The 24984-nt window shown below is 43.7% G+C and overlaps 1 protein-coding gene across 2 annotated transcripts in view; it reads right to left on the bottom strand.

The window, feature by feature from the left end:
* The window catches only part of LOC115202312 (methylcytosine dioxygenase TET2), a 57434-nt gene that overhangs the window by 6766 nt on the left and 25684 nt on the right, over positions 1–24984 (bottom strand). Inside the window, exons 1-5 of one of the 2 annotated variants that reach the window (XM_029766384.1) lie at positions 13168–13238; positions 7640–10798; positions 7452–7542; positions 6130–6223; positions 5313–5521 (exon numbers count right to left, since the gene is read on the bottom strand). In XM_029766384.1, coding sequence (XP_029622244.1) covers positions 5313–5521; positions 6130–6223; positions 7452–7542; positions 7640–10798; positions 13168–13186 — 3572 coding nt within the window. In that variant the 5' untranslated portion in view covers positions 13187–13238. Of the gene's footprint in view, positions 1–5312; positions 5522–6129; positions 6224–7451; positions 7543–7639; positions 10799–13167; positions 13239–24984 lie in introns of those variants that run through there. The other variant, XM_029766385.1, reaches the window with a different exon arrangement.

A 24984-nucleotide genomic window follows, 5' to 3' on the forward strand; every position in this document is an offset into this window, starting at 1 on the left:
GCCAGCCCAGGACCTCCACATCCAGCTTCTTCACCAACGGGATCATCTGAGGGTGGGGGGGGTATCTCTGTCTGGTTCTGGCTCCCCAGTGGGTGGGCCCACCCATGGCTGCACCCGTTGCCCAGTCATGTGAAATCCATAGATTAGGAACTAAAGAATTTATTTCCATTGACTGATGTTTTTCTATGAACTGTAACTCCGTAAAACCTTAGAAATTGTTGCATGTTGCATTTATACCCCTGGCACGCACATGTCCTCCTTAACAAGGATGAGAGGAACAACTCCTTTATATCAGGCACATGTACTCCTAAACAACAAGGACAAGAGGAACAACTCCTTTATATCAGGCACATGTACTCCTAAACAACAAGGACGAGGGGAACAATTCCTTTATATCAGGCACATGTACTCCTAAACAACAAGGACGAGAGGAACAACTCCTTTATATCAGGCACATGTACTCCTTAACAACAAGGACGAGAGGAACAACTCCTTTATATCAGGCACATGTACTCCTTAACAACAAGGATAAGAGGAACAACTCCTTTATATCAGGCACATGTCCTCCTTAACAAGGACGAGAGGAACAACTCCTTTATATCAGGCACATGTACTCCTAAACAACAAGGATGAGGGGAACAACTCCTTTATATCAGGCACATGTACTCCTTAACAACAAGGACGAGAGGAACAACTCCTTTATTTCAGGCACATGTACTCCTAAACAACAAGGACAAGAGGAACAACTCCTTTATATCAGGCACATGTACTCCTAAACAACAAGGACGAGGGGAACAATTCCTTTATATCAGGCACATGTACTCCTAAACAACAAGGACGAGAGGAACAACTCCTTTATATCAGGCACATGTACTCCTTAACAACAAGGACGAGGGGAACAATTCCTTTTTATCAGGCACATGTACTCCTAAACAACAAGGACGAGAGGAACAACTCCTTTATATCAGGCACATGTACTCCTTAACAACAAGGACGAGAGGAACAACTCCTTTATATCAGGCACATGTACTCCTTAACAACAAGGACGAGAGGAACAACTCCTTTATATCAGGCACATGTACTCCTTAACAACAAGGACGAGAGGAACAACTCCTTTATATCAGGCACATGTACTCCTTAACAACAAGGACGAGAGGAACAACTCCTTTATATCAGGCACATGTACTCCTTAACAACAAGGACAAGAGGAACAACTCCTTTATATCAGGCACAGGTACTCCTTAACAACAAGGATAAGAGGAACAACTCCTTTATATCAGGCACATGTACTCCTTAACAACAAGGACAAGAGGAACAACTCCTTTATATCAGGCACATGTACTCCTTAACAACAAGGATAAGAGGAACAACTCATTGAATGCTATTCATAAAACTCCAGGCTAGATTTACCAAGTGCTCCCTCCTAGAAGCACATTTGTCAAAACCCTTAATCAACACCTACTATTTATTGTCATAGGCTTGGTTTAAATCCTGTGTATAAATATTTACTCAAACACATTGCTGTGAATTTATACATTTTCAAATACCAGGTGGTACGGTTACCATTCCAAAAAAGGTTTATTACGTACAGTTGAATTCGGAGGTTTACATGCACCTTAGCCAAATACATTTAAACTCAGTTTTTCACAATTCCTGACATTTAATCCAATTAAAAATTCCCTGTCTTAGGTCAGTTAAGATCACCGCTTTATTTGAAGAATGTGAAATGTCAGAATATTAGTAGAGAGAATGATTTATTTCAGCTTTTATTTATTTCATCACATTCCCAGTGGGTCAGAAGTTTACATACACTCAGTATTTGGTAGCATTGCCTTTAAATGATTTAACTTGGGTCAAACGTTTTGGGTAGCCTTCCACCAGCTTCCCACAATAAATTGGGTACATTTTTGCCCATTCCTTCTGACAGAGCTGGTATAACTGAGTCAGGTTTGTAGGCCTCCAATACCTTGACTTTGTTGTCCTTAAGCCATTTTGCCACAACTTTGGAAGTGTGCTTGGGGTCATTGTCCATTTGGAAGACCCATTTGCGATCAAGCTTTAACTTCCTGACTGATGTCTTGAGATGTTGCGTGAATGTTGTGTGAATTTAAATATGCTCTCTCTAATTCTCTCTTTCTATTTCTTTCTCTCTCTCGGAGGACCTGAGCCCTAGGACCATGCCTCAGGACTACCTGGCTTGATGACTCCTTGCTGTCCCCAGTTCACCTGGCCGTGCTGCTGCTCCAGTTCCAACTGTTCTGCCTGCAGCTATGGAACCCTGACCTGTTCACCGGAAGTGCTACCTGTCCCAGACCTGTTGTCCCAGACCTGCTGGAACCCTGACCTTTTCACCGGATGTGCTACCTGTCCCAGACCTGCTGTTTTCAACTCTCTAGAGACAGCAGGAGCGGTAGAGATACTCTCAAAGATCGGCTATGAAAAAGCCAACTGACACTTACTCTTGTGTTACTGACTTGTTGCACCCTCGACAACTACTATGATTATTATTATTTGACAATGCTGGTCATTTATGAACATTTGAACATCTAGGCCATGTGCTGTTATAATCTCCACCCGGCACAGCCAGAAGAGGACTGGCCACCCCTCATAGCCTGGTTCCTCTCTAGGTTTCTTCCTAGGTTTTGGCCTTTCTAGGGAGTTTTTCCTAGCCATCGTGCTTCTACACCTGCATTGCTTGCTGTTTGGAGTTTTAGGCTGGGTTTCTGTACAGCACTTTGTGATATCAGCTGATGTAAGAAGGGCTATATAAATACATTTGATTTGATTTGATTTGCTTCGATTTATCCACATGATTTTCCTTCATCATGATGCCATCTATTTTGTGAAGTGCACCAGTCCCTCCTGCAGCAAAGCACCCCCACCAGATGATGCTGCCACTCCTGTGCTTCATGGTTGGGATGGTGTTCGTCAGCTTGCAAGCCTCCCCCTCTTTCCTCCAAACATAATGTCATTATGGCCAAACAGTTCTATTTTTGTTTCATCAGACCAGAGGACATTTCTCCAAAAAGTACAATATTTGTCCCCATGTGCAGTTGCAAACCGTAGTCTGGCTTTATTTTTTAAAATTTCTGAGGTCTTGGCTGATTTCTTTTGATTTTCCCATGATGTCAAGCAAAGAGGCACTGAGTTTGAAGGTAGGCCTTGAAATACATCCACAGGTACACCTCCAATTGACTCAAATGATGTCAATTAGCCTATCAGAAGCTTCTAAAGCCATGCCATCATTTTCTGGTATTTTCCAAGCTGCTTAAAGGCAGTCAGCTTAGTGTAAACTTCTGACCCATTGGAATTGTGATACAGTGAATTCTACGTGAAATAACCTGTCTGTAAACAATTGTTGGAAAAATTACTTGTGTCATGCACAAAGTAGATGTCCTAACCGACTTGCCAAAACTATAGTTTGTTAACAAGACATTTGTGGAGTGGTTGAAAAACTAGTTTTAAAATGACTCCAACCTAAGTGTATGTAAACTTCCGACTTCAACTGTATACTCCCAATATCTTAAGTCAAATATAATTGTAATTGCGAATACGTAAGTATGGATAATTGAGATTTATATAGGAGCTAATCATCGCTTCCCAGTGGGAAAGTGTAGTTTAGAGCACACAAAGAAACTCCTATAACTTTTACTTATGAGTCAGCCTAGCAGTGAAAAATTACATTGGAAACCTGCAGTTAAGCCTGTCCGTCTTATGTCCCATGCCTATGTGAATAACATGGTAAAAGGAAAATAGCATGTCGATTTTGGCTAGCAGGGTGTGCATTCATAGTATACTATCGGCAGTCATTTGATGACACGGTGAATGACATTACATCATGCTGAAATGGCACGCTACACCATTACACATGCGCTCCTGTAGAGTGCAGACATTACACTTCCTGTTTGAGCGGTTGAGACAGATGCTGCCAGTAGAATAGTTAATGCAGTCATTGTGTGCATTGACTAGAACAAGCTGTTCTACCTGACAGAGTGTAGCCACGTACACAGCACTTTGGAGAACTAAATTAGTTAGCTATGTTATACATGGAATAGCCTGGTCCCAGATCTGTTTGTGCTGTCTTAGCAACTCCTGTGAATGGTCATTGTCATGCCAACAAATGACCATAGGAGTTGGCAAGACAGCTTAAACAGATCGGAGACCAGGCTAGATACAGAGGGATAAAGCATTAGAATGTCTAACTGACTGAGTGTAGGATGATTCTCATGGGCCAGCTTTGGGCAAACTTTGTCACAAACAACGCTATGACATGGTAAGTGGGATCACTTCCTCTCATCACGGGTTGGGTTGAATAGCCTTTAACTATCAATAATTTACCTCCAGGTAACTCATCCCAGATAGGGTTCAGGGTATTGTAAAGTGAAGCTACCCAGAAGACAACAGAAGGGAGTGCGTGAATGAGCTGTTCTGTTCATTGGTATCAGGACCGGGACAAGCTGGCCTTTCATATTATGGTGTATCAACTGACCAAATGCCCAGCTAGTGTGTGTCATGTCTGGTCGTCAGTTAAGCAGGTATTGTTATTATGTATCCCCTATCATAACTCTACTACCTTAGTTTGTTTTCAGGTATTATATTCAATTTGAAGTTGTCCACGGAACAAAAAGATAAACGCAACATGCAACAATTTCTAAGATTTTACAGCGTTACAGTTCATATAAGGAAATCAGTAAATTGAAATAAATTAATTGAAATAATAAATTAAACTATGGATTTGACATGACTGGGAATACAGATATGCATCTGTTGGTCACAGATAGGCCTACCTTAATTGTACATTTGAATTAAAAACGTATTCTCCTGAGGCGGTCTTTCCTGTTTTGAGTGTACTATTTTGCAGCGTACTGTATTTGCATAGCAATGAGTAGCACAATGTGGTTGCAGTCCCCCTCAGTAATGTCTTGGATTATTGCACGTTGTCCGTGTCAAATAAATAATATGACTAAAATTAGAAAAGGTGAAGAAAATGTGTGCGCTTGGTTCAGCTGTCTAAACACATGTATGGTATGATTAGAAGCAGGGGCGCAACTTTGGTTTTAGAAGTGGGTGATACCTAATTTATATATTTTTTGGGGGCCAGATGGATAAACTCTCCAAACAGCGTACCCGACCGCTCGGAGGCGTCCGCATGGTCCTAAAAACACACCATTGCCTCGTTTAGGATCACATTCCAATGCTAAAGCTGGGGGGGCGGACAAAAATGCAATTTCAGAATGTGGGGGGGACACCCGTCCCCAGTGAAAGTTGCGCCCCTGATTAGAAATTACGATTTTAGAGGCAAAGGCCCTTACTCCTCGTTGATGGCACATCGTCGCTGGGTGAGGGCTCCGTGTCTCGTCAGTGTGTCGCTGAGCTCCATGTAGAGCTGGTCTGCCATGGTGGTGGGGATGCCGTCCCAGATCAGGATGATCACCACGATGCACGCCGCCTCGCACTTGTGGCGCTCCCGCTCACGCACCAGCACCAGGAGCTTCTCGTCCACGCTGCCGCGCCGGATCACCTGGAACACACCAATGTCTTGATTTATTTATTTGATTGTAAATCTCATAGAGATTAAGTGCCTTTTTCCCAGAGGCATCTGGTCTGAGATCACAGCGAGATAGTACAGTAAAGTTTCCCTTCAAATTACAATATGGTGCGTTTTCACAATTGACAATTTTGTTCTAAATACCAATCCTCGATTCTAATTTCGGCTATCCCAGTGGGGTGGCAGGTAGCCTAGCGTTTACTTTAGAGTGTTGGGCCAGTAACCGAAAGGTCGCTGGTTCGAATACCCTAGCCGACAACGTGAACAATCTGTCGATGTGCCCTTGATGAAGGAAAGGAACATCTTAGTAAGATGCCACCACCACCCATGACTTCAACTCTATTCTTAAACCAATACTGTCTGATCAGTGTTCACCAAAGTATGGAAGGTACATATTACAGCAGCCCCAATTCAGAGTGAATCCTCCATATATTTAGATTTTATAACCCTAATTTGCTCCAGAGGCGCTGTACTACTATGGCTGACCCTGTAAAACAACACATTTCCCTGCACCTATCCGGTGTGTGATAATAATAAAAAAATGAATTTCTGAGATATTGTCATACTTCATTCACACTTACCCATTTAGCAATGGGGCATCCCTGTGTACTCTTCCCTTCTTTGCCTGTGTATACCACTTTTTCAATCCTGATGGCACTGCCAGTTAGCCCAGACCTTCAAAAGCAAGAATGGTAGTTAGAGTAGATGCATGTGATATAGTAACAGAAGTGTACGCCAAAAAAATGAGCATATGAACAACGTTTGTTAAGTGTGGGTGTAAATATGGGGTTCAGAAGTGTACAACGTTACAGAGCGTTCTGATTGTATCGTTACAGAGCGTTCTGATTGTAACGTCTCCACATTAAATGTGATATATATGATATATGCAATGATATATATATACATACATACATACACTTGATGACTGACAGGGGACTCTGTGTTGAAACCACAGTTCCTCCATCTTGGCACTTTCCCACCATTGTAAATAATATTTTGGAAGCTTTAGAAATGCATTTATTCATGTCTACATTTTGTTTTTGCCACGTTTATTCTACTACAGACACCTTAATGCATACTATTAAATTATATGATGTCACCTAAACATACAAATGAAAAAATAACATTTTCCTTAAATTATTATTTTTAGAGATCACTAATGTTACTGTCCCCACTACAACAACAAAATACATGTAATTTTGTCCTTAAAACACTGTAGAATTCCATTCATTTCGAACACAGCCTGCTCCTACTGGGGAGTACCAATATGGCATCAAAGCCTCTCAATAGCATCAGCAATCCAGGGATTATATACATCATTGGATATATGCCATTTAGCAGACACTGTTGTCCAAAGCAGCATACATTCATGCATGCATACATTTTACGTACGGGTGGTCTCAGGAATCGAACCCATTATCCTGGCGTTGCAAGAGCCATGTTCTACCAACTGAGCTACAGAGGACCACAGTCACACAGCTACAGAGGATCACAAATGTAAAAGGAATGGAACAAATACAGACTTGATGCATGTATTCCCAGGTTAAATACTAATGGAATGTCTACGCGTCATATCCATGTCATGATTTATATGCCACCATGTTGAATTCTGGTGAGTGGTAAAATCAGGAACCTGTCACTCTAAGTATGGAGGTCATGTGACCAGAAAGTGATCCCAAAATGGCTCTGGTGTGAGAAAGCTTGAGTTGAAATGTTTGTTTGAAACCATGAAAAGTTCAGTAATTGTGCACAGAAATACCTATTCCTATGGTTTATTTGCGTGTGAGAAAGCAACGGTTTAAATGTTTGTTTGAAACATTGAAAAGTTATACATTCAGTAATTGTGCATATAAAAACCTGTTCCTTTGTATTATGTGGGATGACGTGGGATAAAACAACCCACCTTGTCTCCATGATGTCACGGATGGCCTTGATATTCGGAGCGGAGCCCAGGTGAGTGTAATACGGCCCTTCGTCCTTCTCACTGATTGACTCTGTGTCAAAACAAAGAAAGAGACAACCCCCATACCCAAATTAGACATCAACCAACAAATAATCTGTGTGTAAAGACAGACATGAAATGTGACTCACCCATGCAGTGGCAGGAAGGGATATCATACTGGGTCTTGATAGGAGTATCCATTAGGTTTTTAATGGGAGTATCCAAGAGTTTCATGGGGGAATTCATAAAACTCTGGAGCAGGGGTTCCTGCTTGGGGGTGAAGTCTAGGTGGGGTCTTTTCAGCCCATTGGAGCCAGGGCGCCCCATCCCCATGTCCTCCATCCCACCCGACCCACCGTCCAGGTCCGCGTGGGTCGAGAGCACCGTCACAGCGCCAGACTGCTCCACCTTGACCTTGTTGGGTGACCTGATGACGAGGGACTTCCTGTCGAAGACTGGCGAAAGCTGATACTGTCTGAGAGTCTGCTCCATGGTGGCTAGGATGCTCCGCTGGGAGCTGCTCTGGCTCTGCTCGCCGCAGCACGACGTCTGGGGCTGTGGATTGTACTCCTGCTTGACCTGGATGCCCCCCGCTACCATACCCATCTCTCGGCCCTGCTGTTGATGCTGCATCAAGGGCGGCGGTCCAGGCCCTTGATGGTGAGGGTGTTCGAACCGCGGCCCATTCACCATCTTGATGGGCCGGACGCCGCGCTTGAAGTCTGCAGGGGTCTGTGGATGAGGGGGACCCAGAGACCCCCGCTCAGACTGCCTCTGTAGAAGATGCATCCGCAGGGCCGCGTGCCTCTGGAAGTCCCCCTGGGGTCCCCCGTGTCCCAGGGGTGGAGGCCCCCCCCTCTGGAACTGGGCACAAGACTCCTGCTGATTCTGCTCCATTTTAGGATACATCTGCTGTTGCTGTGCAGACACCTGCTGGTTTAAAGCACCGTGTGGTAAGTGAGGTAGCGGTTGTGGGGGGGTCTGGGTAAGGGGGAAGTCCATGTGGTTGGGGTGTGGTTGTCGGAGGTGGGGCGGCGGCTGCTGCTGGTGGGAGTATTGCTTGGGTCCAGGGCTTGGAGTGTACTGCCTCTGCTGTTGTTGTTGGTGCTGCTGTTGTTGTTGCTGCTTCATCTCTAGCTCCATCTCCATCTCCATGGTATTACTGCTGCTGTGTCTCCATGACGCCTGCTGGGACTGCTGTGCGTCGTTGGGCTGAGAGGGGTCTACAGGATTGTACCCAGGGTTGTTTATCATCATAGACTGTATCTGCTGCTGGTGCCCAGGCTGGGGTTGACCACCCTGACCTCTGTAGCCTCCACCAGGGGATTTTAAATTTTTCTCTAGCCTGATGTAGTCCTCCAGCTTGAGTTTGTTCAGCTGTTGACCGTCCATCGTGCCCTGGTTGGGGTCCTGCGACTGGGGTGCGTTGACCGACTGCTGTCCGTCGTACTGAGACGGATGGGACAGCGGGCGCTGCTGCTGCTGTTGATGTTGTGGATGTTGTGGCGGCTGCAAAAAGCTAGGTGATAGTATTTCCTCTAGATCTGGGTCACCTTCGCATAAGTGCTCTGGCTGCATGGGGGCTCGAAAACAATTCTCCCCTTGCTGCTGCTGTTGAGGAGGAAGATTACACTGCTGCTGGTGCATGTGTTGTGAATGTGGCTGCTGTTGAGGAAGAAGATTACACTGTTGTTGGTGCATGTGAGAAGGGCCTTTAGAGTCGGCCTGCTGCTGCCACTCTGGGGCAGGGTTGTGTTGGGCAGGAGGCGCTTGGTGAGGTGACTGGGCCGGCCGCGGCTGCTGTTGCTGGTAGGCCCCTCCGGTGGGTCCTACGTCGAAGCTTTGTCCCCCCGTCTGGAACCTCCGTGCTGAGTCGGGCTCCAGCATCTGGCCCCGGGAGTTTAGATCTATCCAGCCCATCTGGGAATTAGGGCAACCGGGATCCGCTCCTCCTCTCTGCTGCTGCTGGGTCGTGTCTTTCATCATCCCGTTTTGATGGGAGCGTTGGGGTCCAGGCTCGCTGCCACCAGGCAGGGAAGCTGGGCCCATGGAGCCCTGGGGGCCCGTAGAGTCAGCTCCACAGGGGTTCCCGGTCTGCTGTTGCTGTTGCTGCTGCTGCATCCCATACTGTTGCTGCCGGCGCCTCCCCTCACTCTGCCCCATGCCTGGGCTGGGGAAAGGGCCGGGGCTGAACACAATGTCCTCTTCTGTCTGCAGCGGAGTGCTCTGCTCTAGAGGGGTCAGGAAAGAGTTCTGATGGTTAAACTCCTGGTTAGGTTTCCTGTAAATGCCCTCTGTGTTGTTCTGATGTTGCGAGCCGTCAGCGGGCTGCTGTTGCTGGTGCTCTCCTCTGTAACTGTTAGAATACCCATTCACCATATACGGGGCAGCTGAGTTGTTATATCCATTGCTGCCTTGCCCTTTAGGGGCTGCTACCCCAGTTTGCTGCTGTTTCTCAGAGACAGGCATCTGGGCTGAAATGGGAGGGAACCCTGAGGTAAGAGAGGTAGGTGACTGCGTCGTGGCTTGTTCGGGCAGTTCAGGGAGTTCGTTGGTGAGTGAGCTAATGTCGTCGACCAACCCCACCTCCGGTTGAAACTCCTGCGCGCCCGTCTGTGCTGCGATGGACACTTGTTCTGGGTAATACTGAGACAGAGTTTTCTCTAGAAGGTCACCAGGCGTGCCTTCAATGGAATTGGGGCTCACTGTAGCACCGTTAGCTATTTGCTTGTTCCTCGATAGTGAGAAAATATCCCCTCCATTTGAGAAAGTATTACAGTTTCTCTTATCCAGTCTTGTCCCATCGCAGTCAAACTCCCCAGGCTTTGTCAACTCTGGGAAATCGTCCATGATGTCCCCACTATCCTTTTTGTCCCACATCTCCTCTCCATCCCCTCCATTAATCTCCAAATCCGATCTGAGCTTCTTGGCCTGGTGAAGGCCCAGAAAGGACTGGTCACAGAGCGCATGCTTCAGATCCCCGCCATTGATCATGTTATAAGAGCCTTGGTTGAACAGTCCCTGCACTCTGGCAGGACTGCTACAGTTCTCCCTGTGTCTCTTCATTGGGTTGACGACCCCTGCCACGGCCTTGTTGTAAAGGTTCCAGTTTCCGTCCCTGTTGATCTGCTGATGGGCTCCTTCCGGCGACTGGGTGCCATTTTGGAGCTTGGCGGTGATCAGGTTGTCTGGTTGAGTGGCAGCGCTGAGTTGTGCTACTATCAGACTTTCTTCCGTCTCCTGGCTGGCCTTTTCTGTTTCCATCTGGCCTGCTCTGAGTCCATCCACAGGGTTGCCCTCTGTGCGTCCTGCATGGGAGATGGAGAGAGAGAGGTATTACTAACCATGAAATACAGAAACAACAGACAGTGATAAGGTATGATTACACATTTAAACAATAATGTGAATGGTGCACATAGCACTGATCTTGAATTAAGGTGGAAATTGGTATTATATGATGATAGACAATTTTTATACAACCACCCTATGATTCGTCAATTGTCATCACTAGTTTCCACTTTCCCATAACATCACATTTGTTTGAAATGAAAGGGAAAAAACACACATTCTCTCCTAAATTGAATGGAATTGGATTTATTTATAAACACTGAGGACAAAACACATGTGGGCGGCGACACTTTGCATGGGGGCGGAAGATAGCCTAGTGGTTAGAGCGTTGGGCCAGTAACCAAAAGGTTGCTGGATTGAATCCCTGAGCTGACAAGGTAACCATTTTTTTTTCTTTCCCTGAATAAAGCAGTTAACCCACTGTTCCTAGGCTGTCATTGTAAATAAGAATTTGTTCTTAGCTGACTTACCTAGTTAAATAAAGTGGCGGGAAACAGTAATTGAGTCTGAAATCATCGCCAGCCTGGGTTACAGAGTTGAGTCAAATTAGTAATATGTTTACACTTGGCTCTGAGTGGATTTCAGTTATGCGATATGAAGGAAGAGTCACAGAATTAGATTATCCTCAACTGGGTGGCAAGCAGGGAGAGAAATAAGAATGCTGGGGGAAGGTTATCCCAGGACAACGTGCCGGGTCAACATGGAGTGACACACACAGTGTGGGAACCAGCGCGGTTGAAACATTTTTACTTCTGGAAAAAGGAGGTCAGACTTTCTGTAAAACTGTCCTGTGAGTTTCTGCCTTTATGAAATCAGAGATGGTGAAATACAATCAGCTCCATTTCCTTTAGTCAACCGAGCTAAATGTAAAAAATACCACGAGGCCAGATGCATAATATTCCCAGTCTACATCCATCATGCTGTACCTGATGGGAGAAACGCCAGTGAAGTTGAGAAATATATCTTCTGAATGTGCTGCTCTTTTTAGACACATATTAACGCAGTGGCACTCAGATTCTCACGAATCCATTGGCAGCCAGAGCAGTATGAATGCTTCTCTGAGACAGACTCTCTCAGGCAAAACATTATTGGGTAGACAAAACATGACCAAATTATGCACATTCACCCCCCTCTCCCAACCCCCACACCCTCAACCCCCCCACCCCCGACGCAACGAGGCATTAGAAACTGTCTCTGTCTCGATATAGAGAGACAGCTCCAGGAAGGAAGGGGTCTCGATAAAGAAAGAAAAGCCAGAGGCATCTTGCAGCATTCTTTGCGTGCGCGGCATATTCACAACACGGCACACAGCTCCGAACCTGAGCAGCTGTCTTTGGGGCTCAGCTTGGCGAGTGAGGCTTCACTCCACAGCTAGAAGCAGCCGAGCATGTTTACAGAAGAGCGGAGGGAGCGAGAGAGGAGACATACCAACGGCTCCTCTACTCCTCCACCATGCCTCTTTCTTCTCAGGCAGATGCTGCTTGTATCAAACAAAGGGGTGCATGTGTCTGATCACATGGCTAGACGCTGACCTCATTCCATGAACTGCTACATGCTGGGAGTTTATGCTATAGAATGCCTTGTAATACGTGCTGGAGGATAAGATGACACTACCCTTTTCTTGAAGGAGAGGGTGGGGAATAGGTTTTGTTCTATTTTTTTGCTGGGGACTGGTACCTTTTTTTCATTCAATATGGAAGAAAAAATGTATATTTGTTAAAAGAGGATTGAATGGGATCTTAAGCATTTACACATTTGTAACGTATTGTACGAATTGGAATTCGTAACATATCATACAAAATGGATGACGTTGTGCACAATCTTCGGGGACCCGTTTTGGCTCATGAGTGCTAATTTAAAAACTACTGGCTGAAATTATACAAAACCTCTGTATCATCACTTTAAAGGTATATTAAATATATTTGTTACAGGTATAGTAAATATGTATATACACTGAATAAAAATATAAATGCAAAATGTAAAGTGTTGGTCCATATTTCATGAGCTGAAATAAAAGATCCCAGAAATGTTCTATACGCACAAAAAGCTTATTTCACTAAAATGTTGTGCACAAATCTGATTACATCCCTGTTAGGAGAATTTCTCCTTTGCCAAGATAATCCATCCACCTAACAGGTGTGGCATATCACGAAGCTGATTAAACAGCATGATTATTACACAGGTGCATCTTGTGCTGGGTACAATAAAAAGCCCCTCTAAAATGTGCAGTTTTGTCCCACAACACAATGCCACATGAACAATTGGCATGCTGACTGCAGGAATGTCCATCAGAGCTGTTGCCAGAGAATTTAATGTTGATTTCTCCTACCATAAGCCATCGCCAACATCGTTTTCGAGAATTTGGCAGTACGTCCAACCGGTCTCACAACCTCAGACCATGTGTATGGCGTCGTGTGGGCAAGCAGTTTGCTGATGTCAATGTTGTGAACAGGCATGAGCTGTGGACAACATACACAATTATGTTTTATCGATAGCAATTTGAATTCATGGAAATACCATAATGAGATCCTGAAGCCCATTTGTTTAAGGTATCTGTGACCAACAGATGCATATCTGTATTACCACTCATGTGAAATCAATATATTATTTATTTAACTAGGCAAGTCAGCTAAGAACAAATTCTTATTTTCAATGACAGCCTAGGAACAGTGGGTTAACTGCCTTGTTCAGGGGCAGAACAACAGATTTTTACCTTGTCAGCTCAGGGATTCAATCTAGCAACCTTTCTGCTACTAGTCTAACGCTCTAACCACTAGGCTACCTGCCTCCGCTAGATTAAGGCCTAATGAATTTATTTCAATTGACTGGTTTCCTCATATGATCTATAACGCAGTAAAATCTTAGAAATTGTTGCACATTGGGCTTATGTTGTAGTTCAGTATATATTTATTACATCAATGCTGAGTTCCACATTTTTCAAACTGTTGAAACATGACTGAGGCTGCATCATGTAACAACGATATTCTCCTTCTGAATGTTGATGTTTGAGACAGGCGGGGAAAGGAGGCTGGTCATATTACAGATGGTAGATGGGAAAAGAGCTTGCTATGCGTCGGCTGTTTAGCACTGCTCACCTTCTGCCCCATTGTAATTTACAGGTAACTACCAAAACAAAGGAAACACTTGAGTAAATGAGCCCCATTAAAGACAGTATGTTGGCGTTTCCTTTATTTTGGCAGTTACCTGTACAAGGGGTGGTTGAGGCCAACTATCTTATAGGAAACTTGGCTTTATCCCCTCCATATTGTCATGTCAGTAAGGCCATACTCTGGATAATATAACCCTGGTTCCACAGAGGTGTGAGTCCCTGGTAGCCAAGACAGACAGTCTACTCTGTCCTATACTGTAGTTAGGAACTTTATCATATGGGATTAGAGGTATAGAGTTAATGCAAAACTCCTAGAGGACACCTAGCAGGACGATTGGGCAGTCGCAGATATTGAATTACATTATGGATTTGATTGAGTGTACGCTTATCAAATCCATGACCTTTGGTTTCGCCGTTGTGACAGACAGTCAACTAAGTTCACACTCTGGGCTGTCTATTGTTCACAAGGTCAAGCGATGACATCACGGCGGAGTCACGATCGGATAACACTGGATAGGCAGGAAATAAGATGCCTGATTCTCATAATGAGTCGGCCCCTGCAGTGCTCACCCACCACATCTCGCTCCCTTTGAGTCATTCTGGTCTGTTGTGATTTGACAACAATGCTGACTTGTCCTGCCCATTGCACCGCAATATCACCATCTAAGTAAACATCAACACAGCCAATTCTTTTGTCAAATTTTCAGCAGGCAAATTATGCTGATGTAGCATATTACAGTATGTCCTTGTGTGGAGATATTTCAGAGAAGGGTTTCAGAGCTACTGTACACCAACGGGCCTATCATAGCTAGGTGAGAAGCCAGTTAAAGGCTGTTGAGGGTTGTATTGCATTGTGATGCAGGGAGGCATCTCTCTGAAAGAGCAATACTGTGAACCTTCACTCTTCTCTGCCCCCCCCCAAATATAGATTCCAGCGATGGCATTGATTTCTGTCTGCCACATGCCATTATTAATGCATGTAACATCCGAAGCATCTGCGAAATAATTACAACGCGCCAGGGCCAGAATCCAGCCACAGTCTAATCCATCATAATTATGAGCAACTCCTCTGCAGATGTCTTGAGGAGGAGCCGGTCGCGGCTCAAAAAAGAAAGGACTTTTCTGTAAAATATCACTGAAAGAGAGAGAGTTTCGGTGGTTAGTTTGACGCGGTGGGCTTCTAATGTTTGTCGACAGCGCCATTAAGCCGGGAGAGCGTTGTCATCCCGCCGTTGAGATTTATGCTGTATCGCATTAGTGGAAACCAAGACTGTTCTCAGGACAGGTCTGCTGCTTTTGACTAGCAGAAGTGACTTTTCAAAGCAAGTTAGGAGAATTAACGTGGCAGGTTAGGGCAATTAAGTTAAGGTTAGGAAAAGGGTTAGGGCAACCAAGACTGTTGTCAGGGCAGGTCTGCTGCTTTTGACTAAAACGTTGTCATCCCGCCGCTGAGATTTATGGGCCGTGGAAGACGAGAGGTGGTCGTGCATGGTGTGGTGGCACAGGGCTGTATCTCAATAGTCTAAGATGGCTTCCTTTCTCTTTCTTTCCGCATCTCCTTTCCTTTCATCATTGAGACAGGGCATTGAAATGACAACTTCCTCAGATCTCTGTTCTCTTAGGGACCACACACACCGCACGGAATGATGATCTGCTGTTTGTCTGCAGTTTGTTCGGCGCGGTGTGTTTCAGGGACCACCCGCTGGTGTACGTCTGACTGCTGACATTTCTGTCCTGTTCTACATGTAGAATCAGTTTGCAAATTACGGCTGGCATTATATTCAGAGGTGCTAAGTACTCTTGGCTGGCCAACGCTACCGGTATGTCCGTGACTTTTAAAGCTCTCAAAACTCATGTCAGCAAAAATGTGTGTTTGAGGGCCACTAAATCATGTCCCTTCGTGCATGGAGCTCAGTGCGGGGGCCTCTAGAACGAAACCGCCAAACCGCCATGGTCCGATAAGAAAAACATGGTCCCCAACCTTTGAAAAACATAATTGGATCCAGCTTTAGATTCCCATGAAAACTCTCTCCCTCCCTTAAAGCACGTTCAGCTCTATATGGAGCCGAGGACTGGTGTAGAAAAAAAAGGGAGATTTAATAATAAATAGCAGTGGTCGCGTGGTATGTTTCATTTGGCACAGTGTGTATGTGTGTGTCTGTGTGTGTTTGTGCACGTGCACACCAAGTCAGTGGGGTTGATGATCTGGAGGCCATTACAGTTGCTTATGATCATGCAAGAGAAGCTGTCACCTTCAAACTGCACACTTAGACACACACTCTCTCTCACTCTCACTCTCACTCTCTCTCTCTATCACCTTCCAAGCCTGAACTCCATTAGGGCAAAAGAAGACTAAAAACAACCGTGAGAAAAAGTAGTGTGTGCATACTGTATGTCTGTGTATCAAAAATCTACTAATGCACATATTGATGTATGGAGAGCTATTTATCTGCCCAGAATAAAGGGTTGACTCATAGTAGATACGGTATGCTGGCTACAGCTCAGTACAGACTAGGTTGAGGTTGAGAGGAGAAAGGGATATGAGTGTATGTAGAAAAAGCTCACATGTAACCAATTCAGCTCCACATGTGCTGTATTCCATGTGTCTGGCAGGGCAGGGAGTGCATGGGGTACAGTTCAGGTTGTATGAGTTTCTGAGAGGGAAGAATTTAAATGGGGCACCTGCTGGGGCAGACTGACAGGAAAAACGTAATTCATCATACCCAAAGTTTAGATGGAAAGTTATTTCGACTTCTTTGTCGAGGGTCATAAGGTTCACACTGTAGTATGCTTCCAGCACTTCTCATTTTTTACCCTTTAGTGAGAAAAAATATGTTTTATTAACACATAAACAGGATAGGTGCAGTGAAAAGTTGTTTTGCAGAGTCAGCCATAGTAGTATGACGCCCCTGGAGCAAATTAGGGTTAAGTGCCTTGCTCAAGGGCACATTGACAGGTTTTTCACCTTGTCGGCTCAGGTATTCATTTAACTGGCCTAACCTGCTGCCCTCTACTCCTACAGTTTCGGTTAGTCACAATACAGAGACATTTCTTTACAGAAAAAGTTACTCGTCCACTAACTTGAGGCGATCAGATCAAGCCATTATGGTTCATGTTTGCCCCCTCCAGCTATGCAGTTGCATTGTCTGTTGGGAAACAACAATAAACTCAGAGGAAACTGGTCAAACTCAGGGCAGGCTGGCTGGGCATTAACAATGTCCCCCCCTGAGACTGTGTGTCATCCCTCCAGGACATTACCACCTCAGCACCAGACCCCCGGTGTTAGAGTGATAAATCACACACTAACGAGCCAGCCTGCCAGGACAAAATGGGGTGCTGCTCTCCCTGTCACTCTCCCTGTCACAACAGAGGTGACAGACCAAATGGAGGAGGAGTGAGAGGTAGGGCAATGGGGATTCTCAGGTTAACATCCAATCCACTCTGGTGGTGTCTCTCGTGACGTGAACATGCCCCCAAGTTCTGATGTTGAATTTGTCTCACGTGACGTGAAAATGCCCCGAGCTGAGCTCTGAGTTTGAGTATAAAGTTGATGTTGTGAGTAAGATGTCTACTCTAACACTGAGTATGTCTCAGGATCAGGTGGAATGTTTTATACATTATAGCTATTCGTGAAACAGTGCCTTTTGCGAGTTACAATTACTTAATTTCCAAAACCATTTCTAGTAAACTATCAATAAACAATCAATAGCTGTCAAGACTTGAGTAAGTAAGTATGCCTTGGACAAGTAAGCTTGACTAAACAGGAATATAAGCAGAATATGACATGCATCTATATCCTGAATTAAACAATATACCAGGGTTCCTCAACTGGCGGTCTGTGGGCCAAATCTGGCCCGAGGGTGATTTTATTTGGTCCCACAATTTTTCTGAGCAAATGTATTTAATTATTTTGGACATAAAAGACTGTAAAAACACCAGCAAATTGTCTCCACGTGATTTTAATTTTGGAAATCTGTTCAAAAGTATTCTCACACATAATAGAGAGACACGTGGTCGTATACAAATGTAAGCAAGGTTTGAAATTATTATGTTTTAGTCAAATATTATATCTGTTTGGGTTTCTTGCAGTCAATTAGCAGTCTACAAATTATTTGCAATTATGTTCTGGCTCCCTGACCATCCGCTCAAGATAAATCGTCCCACGGCTGTATGTAGTTGATGATCCCTGGTATTGACCATCTATTCTAGAGTGCATGTCCTTAGTTATGATGCTGGAAACACATGGTGAAGATCAGCCATTAATAAAGCTGAACTAACTAATGTAGTTCCACTCAGACTGAGGAGCTATTAGGACCCTTAAAGATGACGAGTCTTCCAGCAAGCTGCTGATGTGTGCGTATTGCTGAGCTAATCCCTTTCAGACACAGCTGGATGTACCGTGCTACGGGCGTCCTCTCTCACCCTCCGCCATCATAATCAGAAGTGACAACGTCCCTTTGTCCTACATGGGGGAACCCTCTTTGTTAAATAACTTCACATATGGGCTCCAAAATACTTCAACATACCCAGACTGAGAATGAATGAATGCCTAATAGATATTGTCTTTTCACGAACCCAAAAGGCAAGACTTAGACAAAAAATATGGTCCACTTAACAAAAGAAAGGTATGGACCCAATATAAACTACTGTCCCATGTGACTTTGTTTTGTTTAGTTTCCCTCTCCCACCCCCTTTATGGAGTTAATGTGTAAATCAGTAACTAAGTCAGAGGTAAAGCACTATCAGCGATCTGCTCCCAGCCCATGGCGCCCAGCCTCCCACTGGGCCAAGTCAGTGTGCGGCTCCGCTCCGCATCCTCGGGGACTCCGCTCCAAAGTTTAGTGTTTGCCGAGCAGAGCTGAGCTGCTTGTCACAGTTGGATACACCCACACCGACAACACAAAAAAACTCTCTCTGAGAACACAGATAACAAAGCCAGAGATCCCAGCTGAGTGCTGTACAAGCGCACATGCACACACACACACTGAAAAAAATGTCCAATGTTGACTGTGCCTGGCTCCAAAACATTAGGGACAGATTGACTGCATTCTGTGTACTGCTAATTAAAAGGAATGATTCACAGTCTTCCTATTTTAACTCAGGAGTCTTCTGCATAATATGAGAAACCAGTGTCCACAACAAACATATGTTTCTATTGGGATCCATTGTGTTACAGGGTTTCACTGAAGATGCCTGTTAGAACTTCACATTACTGATGCGTTTGATCTATTTTAAGTTTCCCTCTCCAGTTCCTAATGCCCACCAGGGAAAAGCTAGGCTTGTTATTTATTAAATGACTCCCTTGCTTTAAAGGTAGACTCAGCAATATGATTTTGAGGCAGAAAGCAAACAGCGTAGTGGGTCAATTTCCGCAACATCTAAGAGCGTTAAAGCGCGAGGCTCAACTTCTCCACTTTGGTCCCTGTGGCTACCACACAGTAACAGCCTGAAGCGAACCAGTGCACCGTGCACCACAGATACTGTGTGTGACTGTATGAGAACGAAGTGTTGCATCTCGCTCATCTCAATATCTGTGGTGCCGCTCATGGCAACATCATTCCGCTGAGTCTACCTTTAAAACGGAATTCAAATTGAGCTAGGTCCCTTTGTCCCTCCAATGGTGCGTGCCCTTTGTTTTAATATTGTTGCTTGCATGCTGGGTTTTCTAGCGTATGCTAGCGTACCTGTAGATTTCCAGTTATTGCGCTAATGCTAGTTAGCATTGGCTCGCAAAACAACCAGAATCTTGTCAGAATTGCCAGAATCTTGCAGTATCCCTTTAAGCCTGAGGGTAAGGAGTTAGATACTGGCAACAGTCAGTTATTGCTGTTAGACAATGTAGACAGTGTGCGCACCGGTGCCACTTAAGGACACTGGCAAAGGGGCGAGCGTGCAACTGTCACGAACAAGACATTTTAAGCACTAAATGTAAGGATTGTGTGACTTTATCCGACAGGAGAAGATTACAGATGTTGTACTATTCATGTACGAGCCATACATTGACGCGTGCAGTCCAAAGCGTGGGTTTAATAGAAAATACTGACATAGTTTTCAAGGTCCCATTTCAATCTCTTTAAATGAATGAATGGCTCTGGGGGGGTGGGGGGGGGCTACTGTAATAGGCCTACTGACAGTTTGTTTTGTCATGGTCAACATATGACTTAAAGCGGCATTCAGCAGTTGAAACAATTACAAAGTGTCCTCCCCGCTCCTGTTTCGGTAAAAAGCTGAAGGATGGGACTGGAGAAATGTAACCACACTCAAATTTGTTGACAGAGCTATGTATGCAAAGACTGACTGTCCAAAATTATAGTTTTAACCATATTATAAGGCTATATAGTGTTTGTTTACGTTTCTGTAGTTTACAAACATTGGAGTCAAAACAGCTTATATTTTGAGTTATGATGGGGTAAACAATTGAACTAAGTTTAAGGCATTTCTAAGTTAAATTCTATAAGAATCGATGGGTATATATAATGAATTTATATATCCACAAATGTAGCAACTGCAGTTTCCCCCTGTAACAGAAGTGTCGGTTTCCCTTAGTAGCCTATTCAATGAACAGAGCGATTCATTTTGGAATGAACTGACACAAAAACTCTCCAAAATACGCTTGGCAGACATTTATCTGGAACCTAATGCTCTTTCATTATGTCATAATCTCAACATTTCCTTCCAAGAAATAATCCATGTCTCTTCCAACTAGAGTTAAGTGCAGCAAAGTGCATTGCAGTGGACTCACACTGTGTTTTTGTTGTTTCAGAGAGAGAGAGGGAGCAGCAGCAGTAGGAGAGGTGCGTTAGCAGACAGGGTCTATTGGCAGCTGACTTGGCAGCCGTACGTGACATTCACAGATAATGACAGCCGCTAGAAGGACCATGTCTCAGTTGGTCTCAGGTTCAGACTTGGGCAATAGTGGGGGTCAGAGACGGACTCAACATAAAGACTCAACATGTAGGGCAATTCTGGCAAATGCCAGAGGGGCTGCTCCATCTTTAGCCCAGTGGGCCTGTCTAAAGTCGGGTTTTAGCACGGAAATATCATTATTTTTCGCTAATAATGGGGGCCTTGAGGAAAGAATGGGCCGGTGTGTTATACACTGGTGGGGTATAAGGACATGCTCGGGGTCTGTATATATAGTGTCTCAAAGTGCTGATCCAGGAACAGTTTAGCCTTTTAGATCATCATTTATATTATTATATGGACAGAGGCGACCTGATCCTAGATTAGCACTCCTTCTCTGAAAGACATTGTGAGTACAGACCCAGAGCTGGAGATATTCAAGAAGGACTCGTAAATCAGATGCACACCCCGGCCGTCAAGCACCTTTTTCTTTCTCCCAGAATGGACCCAAAAATAAGCCATTATCTCAAGTGTATGTTTCCCCTCTTCGCCAATAGCTGCTTAACTATGTTCCTGTCTGGCGATACGAATGGGGAGCACGCTTCCATAGAGGCTGTACATTTTGGGAAAACGTTTGAGTCACTGCCAACCTTGTTAAACTGGATTACAAATCCAGCACTTCCAAAGTAACTTTTCTTAGTGTTTTATTGTCTTGTGTTTTTACTATTTCCACTTGATTTCCTCGTTTAAATGTGCCAAACACCTACATAGTGAAATGTTATGAAAGGCCATGTGATTAAAAACACATTGGGGTGAACAAATGTGGCGTGTTTGTCTGCCCAGTTTTTGATTTTCTGTTTTCCTTCAGTCAATGTAGTGATTTGAGGTTTAAGATACATTTGTTGTACAGTATCAGTTGAGGGGGACATTTAAAAAGACTAAAGAATTAACACATGCCATTTTGGACCATAGATGTTGATTTTGTAACCCAGATGTTTCAAGCGTTCAAGTCTCTGCATGCATGGTTTCTCTCTCTCTTTCTTTCTCTCTTTCTTTCTCTCTGTCTCGTTCTCTCTTTCTTTCGTTCTTCACCCTAATGCTTAATTTTAAAAAATGGGGGGGGAGTCACAAGGTAGACCACTGACCAGCCCAGGGCACTTTTGAAACAGCCTGCCAACAACTCAGTCACTATAGGACCTTTGTTAACTCATTAGTATAGTACTCCAGTACTACAGCCCTGTCTGGTTCAAACTACACTGGACTGTATGTTTATCAAGCACTTTAGCTAGTTTACATGTTTATTTGAACAACATGGTCTCTATGCACCATTACCACAATGGGGTCCAATTAGAAGTTGTCTCAATATTTAGAGTGGGACTGACCTCTCAACTCATACTGAACCGAAGCCCCCCCCCCACACACAAATGCATGCACACACACTTTTCACAATTTACTGTACATCTGACAGTCTAACGTTGAAATGTAGTCTTTGTCTAATGCAAACGTTTCATCTTTTCACAAAGAGATGTTCTGTTACTTCACCAGTACACCACTGTGAATAACAGCCTGGCTCTACTGTATCTGTCTTCCCTCTGGTCTAGCCAGGCAGCGCTGGACTGGTTTCAAGCTGCACACTAGCTGTACGACGTGAGTGACACCAAATCATTGGCTTCCTGTCCGAGCTGTAATTGGGTCAGATGACTGGCGTGCTACAGCGGTTTAAATCCCTCACATAAATATAGACTGGAAGACTCGCTTGCTATGCGGAGCTCCCCACACGACCCCCCCTTTCTCGCTACATTACTCCAGAGTCCAACTAGCTCTTCCTCATGCAAACAACCAAGTGAGTAATCAAGAGTCCTCGTATGTTGATTACTTTACATTAAGTTGCTGTAATGTAAAGTAACAACTTACAATAAATTGATGTAATGTAAAGTAAAGCTTTCCAATAAGCTCTTATAGCTAAGTAGTAACACTGCAGTTACAACAGTAACAGCATAGTTATTTGTTAGTGTTACGAATGCTACAAGTATTACAGCAGCGTAATGTCAAGTGTACTGATTTGATTCGGTCCATGGGGTAGTGCCTCAATGGTAATCCACTCTGGATCCCTGAACCTAAACACTGTAATACGGTGTTGGTAATAAGAGAACTCATGGTTCATTGTACGGCAAATCCCAACTATGCCTTTAAACAAATAAAAAATGACAAGTAAGCATTTCAAACATTGAGTTGATTTTGATTTGGATCAGCACTCCGAGACACTTTATAAAATACAGGGCCTGGATGATTAATGGAAAAATGTGCTACTTTCTTTGCAAGTTTTATTCTGACGTCTAAGTTGCAAAATAATACCAGGCTCTAAAGTACTAGATTCTTTGTCGTGAAATATGAACTATTACTTTCAGTGCCTTGAAAGTATTCACACATCTTGACTTTTTCCACATTTTGTTGTTACATCCTGATTTTAAAATGGATTCAATTGCGATTTATTTATTTTTTGTCACTGGCCTACACACATTACCCCAAAATGTCAGTGGAATGATGCTTTTTGGCATTTTTACAAATTAACAAAAAATGAAAAGATGAGTCTTGAGTCAAGTATTCAACCCCTTTGTTATGGCAAGCCTAAATAAAGTGCCTTCAGAAAGTATTCACAAAAATGTGTTGTTACAGCCTGAATAAAAATGTAATTGAATTGAGATTTTGTGTCATTTATCTACACACAATACCCCATAAGGTCAAAGTGTTTGTAGGGAATTTGAGAAATGTATTTTAAAAAATTAACTGAAATGTTTTGAGTCAATAACTATTCAACTCCTTTGTTATGGCAAGCCTAAATACATTCAGGAGTAAAAATGTGCTTAACAAATCGCATAATAAGTTGCATGGACTCATTCCATGTTCAATAACAGTGGTTAACATGATTTTTGAATGACTACCCCATCTCTGTACCCCACACATACAATTCTCTGTAAGGTTCCTCAATTGAGTAGTGAATTTAAAGAACAGATTCAACTAGAAAGAGCAGGGAGGTTTTTCAATGCCTTGCAAAGACTCTGAATATCCCTTTGAGCATGGTGAAGTTATTAATTACACTTTGGATGATGTATCAATACACCCAGTCACTACAAAGATAAAGGTGCCCTTTCTAACTCAGTTGCCGGAGAGCAAGGAAACTGAGAGCAAGTGAACAATGGTCATTGGTCATCGTTTCAGAGTTTAATGGTTGTGATATGAGAACTGAGGATGGACCAACAAAATGGTAGTTACTCCACAATACTAACCTAAATGACAAAGTGGAAAGAAGGAAATATTCCAAAACATGCATTCTGTTTGCAACAAGGCACTAAAGTAATAATGCAAAAAGTTTGGCAAAGAAATTAACTTTTTTTCCTTAATACAAAGTGTTATGTTTGGGGCAAACACAACACGTCACTGAGTACCACTCTTCATATTTTCAAGCATGGTGGTGGCTGCATCATGTTATGAGTATGCTTGTCATCGACAAGGACTAGGGAGTTTTTTAGGAAAAAAAATAACGGAAAACAGCTATAGGCACAGTCAAAATCCAAGTGGAAAACCTGGTTAAGTCTGCTTTCCAACAGACACTGGGAGACAAAAGTACCTTTCAGCAAGACAATAACCTAAAACACAAACCTAAACTGGAGTTGCTTACCAAGGCTACATTGAATGTTCCTGAGTGGCCTAGTTACAGTTTTGACTTAAACTGGCTTGAAAATCTATGGCAATACTTGAAAATGGCTGACTAGCAATGAACTTGACAGAGCTTGAAGAATTTTCAAAAGAATAATGGGCAAATATTGTACAATCCAGGTGTGCAAAGCTCTTAAACTTACCCCAAAAGACTCACAGCTGTAATCGCTGCCTAAAGTGCTTCTACAAAGTATTGACTCTGGAATATTTCTGTATTTCATCCTCAAAAAACATGTTTTCACTTTGTCATTATTGGGTATTGTGTGTAGAGGAGTGAAAAAAAACAAAAATGTTATCCAATTTGAATTCCGGCTGTAACATCAACATGTGGAATAAGTCAAGGGGTATGAATACTTTCTGAAGGCACCGTAATCAAGTAAAAAGTGAATAGTGACCTGCTGAGCAGGAAGGTAGAGTAGCAAAAATGAATGGTATTACATAATAGCAGCTGTGTGTGTGTGTGTGTGTGTGTGTGTG

The sequence above is a fragment of the Salmo trutta genome, chromosome 11 (assembly GCF_901001165.1).
Source record: "Salmo trutta chromosome 11, fSalTru1.1, whole genome shotgun sequence".
NCBI lineage: Eukaryota > Metazoa > Chordata > Actinopteri > Salmoniformes > Salmonidae > Salmo > Salmo trutta.